The sequence below is a fragment of the Leptosomus discolor genome, chromosome 1, assembly GCF_034619465.1.
Source record: "Leptosomus discolor isolate bLepDis1 chromosome 1, bLepDis1.hap2, whole genome shotgun sequence".
Lineage (NCBI taxonomy): Eukaryota > Metazoa > Chordata > Aves > Leptosomiformes > Leptosomidae > Leptosomus > Leptosomus discolor.
This window is the reverse complement of record NC_141391.1, coordinates 2,209,039-2,216,354: the sequence shown is the minus strand read 5'-3', so window position 1 is coordinate 2,216,354 and position 7,316 is coordinate 2,209,039. Positions and strand designations below refer to the sequence as shown.

Sequence of the window (7,316 nt, the reverse complement as noted above, 5' to 3'; positions counted from 1 at the left end):
GCCCAGCTGGGACTACACCACACCTTTATTTGGCTTATGCTAAACCTCAGCCCCATGACCCAGCAGGTGCAGAAACAGGGGAGAGTGAAGCCACAGGAGCCCTCTGTGCCCCCCTGCTTTTTATCCTCCACGGTTGGTATTTAATTTCCCATAGCAGGAAGGAAAAGGATTCGCAACAGCCCCCAGCCTATTTGCACTCATAGCTTAGAGCACTAATTTCCACGACCCCAGGCAGGGAGGTCCGTCACCATCACCCATCACCATCACCATCACTTCACCATCACCATCATCGTCGTCACAGCTTCGTGGGGGCCAGGATCAGCCTCCTTCATGCCATCCCCCATCCTGCAAGGACAGAGAGGGGCAACCCCCAGGAGCAGGTTGCTCCAAGTGGGTATCCCTGTAGCAATGGCCCCGAGTGACAGCCCTGTCTCCAAGGATGCCCGTCCCTCCGTGCTGCCCTCACCATGCCCACGGGAGGAGCTCTGAGTTCAGCCCTGCTGTCGGACATCAAAACCAGGACTTCACAGCTCCGTGCTCAGGGTGCCTGGGAGCTGCAGCACCGAGTTTTAATTAAATATTCGCAAGGTGCCACGCGCTATCGCAGGTGAGTGTGTAATTTGTCATATCTCCGTTATTAATTGTCAGCTCCGATATGAGTAATTGTGCCCACCCCCCAGTCCCAAGCTTGGTAAAATTTATAGCTTTTTATTTGCTTGGTGTAATAGCAAGAGCTCATTTGGCTGGCAATGAAAATTATCCAGGGGAAGCACATGTCGGAGCCACGGAGGGAGCACGCAGCAGCCCATCAGCTCCTTGCTCTCTAACCGCATCGCTCCCTTGGCTTCCACTTGACTTGGTAATTCGGGATGCTACGAGCAGCTTTGCGTCAGCCATCGCCTGGGTATAAAGCTCAGCCCCGAGCGGCACGGGGGAGCAGGAGGTTGGGTCTCCCTGTGGCCTCCCCCGCCATCCCGCTCACCCTTTCCAGCAGACCACGTCATTAACGTGGTTTCCAACCCACTCGTTAAACTCTGGAAATGGATTTGACACCCTGAAAAGCGTGAAATAATGGTTCTCTGAAGAAATACAAAAAGACAAACAGGCTTGAAGGGCTCCAGCGGGGATTTCTGCAAAGAGGAGCGAGGCAATACGACTGAGGAGCACTTCGGAGCCCTTTGCCTAATTACCCATCCCGCAGCAGCCGCAAAGTGTCGGGCAGATAATTAAAAAGCGTCGCTGTTATCGGCTGACTGAGCTGCACCAGGAGAGAGGGAATCAGTGATGGATGGAGGTCGCTCTCCGCTGCAGCCCAGCAATCCTATATATTGTCCTTTTTGTATGTCTGCTTATGGCCTCTGTTGCCTTATTAAACGTCAGCGCTCTCACCGACACAGACTGGCTCTGGTCTTGGTGACAGGTGGGAGAGATCCAGGACATAAAATGCACATGAAATTTTACAGGGGCTTTTTTTCCACCCTTTTCGCAGCTCAAATACACCAAGGGTGTCCGTTTGTCAGGATTAAGAAGTCCTTCTAAACGCAGAGGTGGGTTAAGGCTAACTGGACCTCAACCACACCTCCAACAACCTTCCACCGCTCTTGCTCCCCTCCAGGCTGGCATGCAGCACCCCAGATAGGGGCTCCCCACCCTGGGGCTGTGTCCTGCTACAGACTCAAGGTCCCACCTTGGCGTTTCCATCTCCAGCACGTGCTGCATCCTCCCACCAGCTGGGGGGCTGCGTGGCATGGGGCGATGTAAAGCCTACCCCAAACACAGCGCAGCAGAAGCACCAGCAAAGCAATTTACTCCAGGACACATAGCTCCTTGGTCCCCAAACCCCCTGGCTACCTACAGCTCTTTTTAGCAGCTGAAGAATTTACAAGATCCTTGAGATGCATCACAACTGCATGTCTAGGTCTACAGCCCCCAGCACTAGCCAGACCTCAAGCATCGCCCCTTTGCAAGCGGGAAAACCTTGCCATCACCCCATTCTCGGCTGATGCCGCCGTGCCACCCCATGAATTACCTCCTGAGACCAGGGGGAGCCGTGGGACCCACTGGCTGGCCTGCCTGCTCTCTGCCAGAGCCCCAAACAAGAGCAAAACCAGAGAAAAGAGCCCAAGCAGACCATGACACACTGGGTTTGCCGGTACCCACCCCTGCAAGCCCAGAGCGGGGCTGGCACAGCTCCCAAATCACATCTCCGTGGCTCGGCGTGAGGCTCCCATGAAAGCCAGGCAGACGAAGAGCTCATCCGTCTCCTCTCTCCTGAAGCAGAGCCATTTCTGAGCTGTTGGCAGCCAGTTGATGTATTAATGCCCAGCTTCGGCAGAGCAAGGCTGCGGAAGGAGAAGGCTTGTTTTCCAAGCCCTGACCAAGTTATCCTCACCAGGAGGATGGTGGACCCTGGGATGAATCATTTACAGCTGGTAGCAAGAGGGTTTGCTTTCGTTTGGGGTTGTGAGGACCATTTCGAAGCAGCACAGGACCCCCTGGTGTGCAAACACAGACTGAATGCCTCTGATCAGCCCCAGCCCATGATTATCCTGTAATCTCAGCAGCACAGCAGTCCCCTCGCCAAGTGAGCCCATGTCACATCCATAAATCCATTTATGCTCCTTTTCTCTCTGCACCTCGGATGGGTGTCCACGCTGCCCCTTGGGACCATCTGCGGCAGCGATCCCATTCGACCCCATCGCGATGGGGACAATTCCCACCACCCTGCAGGGATGGGGCCGCCCTGAGTCACGGGGCAGTGACTTTTGGGGACAAGGCAGCACAGCTCCCCACTTCTCCTACATCTGAGGGGGATAAAACCTCCCAAATCAGGGGGTTCCCAAGCTTTCTGGGGATGGAGAGTGCCATGGAGAGGACTCGGACTCCTTGGGAGGGTCAGCCCACGCAGGCAGAGGAGCACTACAGGCGAAAACGCTGATGCAAGCAAATCCAGCACACCATCAGGAGGAAGACTGTGCCCTCCGGACTATTTTTGGCTTGTTTTTTATAAACTATGGAGCCACTGATCTATGATATTGTCGCTGCTGTGACTCTGCAGTTGGAATTCCATCAAACCAGAGCTGGAGAGAGGGTTGCATGTGGGTCTCGGGGGACCTGTAATGGGAGAGAGCCCTTCACCTCCTGTTTACACTTTAATGCCCATCCAGGTTATTCATTATTTATTGCTAAGGTATTTATAGACCATTACTAGCATGCACGGCGCTTTGCAGACATTTGGGGAAAAGGTCCTCTCTCCTTTAGATATTGCGGTATAAATAGAGTGGTTAAGCACAACACGGGCTCTGCCGACCTGTTGCCTTTGTACCCGAGCCCTGACGAGCTGGAGGGGCCATCTCTCCCCTCCTGGGTCCTGTGGCTTTTCCACGGGTGATTTTTTTCCCTGCTGGACTGGTGTAGCATTTGCTCCGTGCATCTGTTGGGTCCTGGATGCACAGCAAAGCCAAGCCTGGCTGGGAGCACCCAGAGCCCATTGATCTGCACCTTTTGTTCTCAACCCCGGGGAGGTAACGCCACAGCGAAACGAGCTGGCCATCACAGCCCAGCACTGCAGGGTTTCATTTATTTCGGGTGAAAAACCACCCTGATGACTCCAGGTCCCACGCCCGGGGGTTCACTAGTCCCTGCCTTCCCTCGCCCCCTGCCTCTCCCTCCACCGTTCGTCAGGAATCATCCCCAGTTCGTACCGCCATGACCACCCGCAGCTGCATTTGCGAGTCCACAACACTGAGATGCAAAATCTTTGATACCATCTTAAAATATGCACCGATGAGCTCAGCAGGTCCAATTCCACCCGGCTCTCTGGACGCTGATGAGGCAATTAGCAGAAGCGCGTTGGGGTGGGCCCCTGCGGGGTGGATGGTGGCTGCACTACCAAAATGACCCTCACCGTCCTCTACCCAGGTGACACATGGGATCTGGGTGCTACCAGCCAGGATATATGGACCTGGGAGCTGTGGAGCAAGAAAAGGAGGTGACGTGAAGCACCCAGCCAGCGGCGGGTCTCTGCCAGTGACTGCTGATCCCTGGGACGAGCTCGTGCCTGCAGCGATAACCACCAGCCCACAGGGACATGCCATCCCTGCCTTGTTTTGTCTGCCCGTCCCGGTCAGCCTTTTATTTCCCACTTCTTATCTGCTCGTGCTGAGCAAACAGGACAGGGGAAGGCGGTTTCTGCTGGGTCATGGAGGAACAGATCAGCCCAGCCTGACCTCCAGCCCCGGCGCCCGTCGCATCTTTGCAGCACCCCTGGAGCAAGACACAAAATCTGGGACTTAGTCTCCTGTTCTCCTGCATCCTGGGGACTGTCTGACGTTGGGCTAAAAGCAGATTTTTACAAACCAGGGAGAGAAATCACCTGGGAGAAAGCAAAACTTGAAACAGGACCTCCCACTTCCGTGCCAAACCCCTTGCAAATACAGGTGGGAGGGTTTTTCTAAGAGAAAGAAGCATTGTTTCCAATAGCTTCACGTGGAAAATGTCAAAAGAAAATGTCCCTCATTTTCCAGCATTTTTCCAAGGATCCTCCCCCAGAGAAATGAGCAATTCCAGTGTCACAGGTGTGAATTTTAAAGGGATGCTGCACTCCGCTCCTGCCAAAGGTTAATAGCTGGGTTCAAACGCTGCAATTTATGGATTACAGGATTGCTTAGCAGTGAAAGGGCTGCTCTCATGCTGCCCCAAAGCACGCGGCCAGGGCAGAAAACCACCGCTTGAAAGAGACCATCAGGAACAGCAAAAATAACCCAAAAGGGAGCCAGCAGAAGTGGAAATGCCCCGTCCAAGAGGGCAGAGAGGGCAGAGAGCAGCTGTACACGGTGAGCTCTGCTCTGCTTCTTCCCCCTCCCTCCCGACACACCTCACAATGATATTGCAACCACCACATCAGCTCTTCCCCGCCACCGATGCCTGGGGTGGTATGAGGCTATGCAAGAGCATCCCCCTACAAAAGAAATTCAGCCTTTGCTTCTGTGAAGTAACACTTGAAAATGTGCCCGGGAGAGGTGCAGAGGCCAGCAAATTCTTTATTTTTTCTTTTAAATCATTTATTATGTCTTCAGATCTTCCCCTCTACCCACGGCTGTGTGACGGGGGAGACAAAGGGTCGTGGTTTTAATGCTGCTAATTGCCAATTTAAGGCTGGTGAGCCCCAGAAGCGTTTCTACGCCGTCCACGGTCTCCTGCTCTGCTGCCCTCGGCACTCCTCCGCTGTGGAAGTGTAGGCAGGGAAACGCTGGGGCCGTGAGATGCCTCACACCCAAAGCTGCAGCTCCCACACTGTCCACAAACGGCAAGTAAAACGCAAGAAAAAATATGGGGATGATTACAGAACCCAAGACCCCAGGGCGGTGTGGGGAGGAGGAGCAGGAGAGCCTTCAAGCCTCCTTTCGCAGCAGTGGGAAACACGGAGGGATGAAGGGAGAAGGAACGATGCCCTGACCATGAGAAGGAGCCAGCCAGAGCATTTTTGTTCCAGCCTTCACTAAAAAGCCATTGGCCAGCAAGAGCAGCGTCAGCAGCAAAGAAACCAGGGTGGGACGCAGTGGAAGAGTTGCTGGGAAGCCCAAAGGGCTTCAGCTCTGAGCCAGAGCCGTGCTTGCACATCCCTGGGCTGCAAAACCCAAAAGAACATGGGCCATCACTGAAGAGGGGGAAGGAGAGGCGATATCACAGAGCAGGTGGCTTTACACTGGTTGCTGAAGACAAGTAATTGATTCTTTCTGGAAGCCTCCAGAAGATAACGAGGCGATGAGTAATGGTCTGTGTGGAATTGTCGGAACGAATCACATCGGCCCAACCTAATCTCGGCCTGCGACATGGTGATGGACTCCTGGCACCGGGGGAATCCAGATCTCCTTGCCTGTAACGGCAAGAAACCTTCGATGCTCCTTCACATGCAGAATTATGGTTTGGGGGAGATGGTGGGGTAGGACTCAAAACAGATCCAAGTCCAACAGGGGCTTGAAGGGGAGTGCGTGTTTGAGGGTCTCCAGGATCCCGTGTGACCATTAACAACTGGGAATGAAGAGCATCAACCTGGTGGCCCACACAGAGACGTCAGGACTGAGACTGCAGACTGGTAAAAGGGGCGGAAAACAGATCCAGGGCTGCCCAGCAAGGACATGGGGATTTTGCTAGAGAGGAGACGAGCACGCAGGACCAGTAGGATGGAAGGCAAGAGGAGGCCATAAATCCAAAAGTGACCCATCCTTTTGGGGATGGAGGAAGATGGGGCTGTCCTTCTGCTCTAGGGGTGCCTGGAGGCTCAGTTTGGGGCTCTGCACTTCAGGAAAGCTATGACCCAACTGAAGAGAGACCAGAAAACAGTGGCTGTGGAGAAAAAAAAAAGGGGAAAAAACGTCCTCCCCCCCTGCATCTGAAAGAGTAGAGGTCCTGAGCTGGTTTTGGGCTGGACCAGGCTGAAACGAGGCGCAGAGATGCTACAAAGTGAAAAGGAGGAGCGGAAGGACAGCGAGGTGCAGGAGAGGAACAACTGCAGATGCTGGCACAGCCCCAGCTCCCCAAAGGCTCACAGCTTCACTGAGACAATGGTTGCACTCAGTTCCCACACTGGGACTTCATCATCACCCCCCAAGCCCCACACCAGCCGTCCCTGGGGAAGTCCAGGGTGTTCGCAGCAGGCAAGGAAGGCGTCATGGTCCTACCATGCAAGGAAGGCACCATGGTCCCACCAGGCAAGAGTCCCCACCTCCCCAAAGCTGCCCCACCGCCGTACGGCACCAGAACACACATCCCCTCCAAACCTTGGAGCATCTCCTTCAAAGTCAAAGGGTTCAGCTCCCTTTTAGCTGCAGAGAGCCTCGTGCTCTCCCATAACCTCTAATGTCACTCACTGACCGTGTTTTACAGCTTTTGGAGAGGGAGAAAAGGAGCCCTGCCTCAGCCTTGGTTTTTTACAGCAGATGCTCCTTCTCCAAAGAGCCCCGGAGAAGGACTCAAAGGTGCCGAGATATTCGCAGCCCAGCCGGTGAGAGCTTGCCAGGACCTCCACACAAAGCAGTGGACCCAGCCCACCGACTCCCTTGTTTTCCAGAGTGCTATTGATTCCTTAAATAGAGCCATTAAATAGTGATAAATGGGCCCCAAAGTGCTGGTTTTGGGGGCGGAGGAGGCTCCATCCCTGAGTGCTGCAGTGCTGGCTCAGCACGACCCACTGTGCATATCTGGCTCTCCCCACTCCCCCTCCTTCAGTGAGAGAGTGGATGCTGCCCCACGCTCAAATAGTTGATGGCACACAATTATTTGACATATTCCCAAGGCTATTCTCCTCCCCCTGA

The 7,316-nt window shown here is 54.3% G+C and overlaps 1 protein-coding gene across 1 annotated transcript in view; it reads left to right on the top strand.

Moving 5' to 3' along the window:
- The first annotated feature begins 6,039 nt into the window (after window positions 1-6,039).
- The window catches only part of TPBGL (trophoblast glycoprotein like), a 2,436-nt gene continuing 1,159 nt past the window's right edge, over window positions 6,040-7,316 (top strand). The window contains 2 exon segments of the mRNA XM_086481535.1: window positions 6,040-6,097; window positions 6,889-7,006. Of these exon segments, the coding sequence (XP_086337661.1) occupies window positions 6,040-6,097; window positions 6,889-7,006 (176 nt within the window).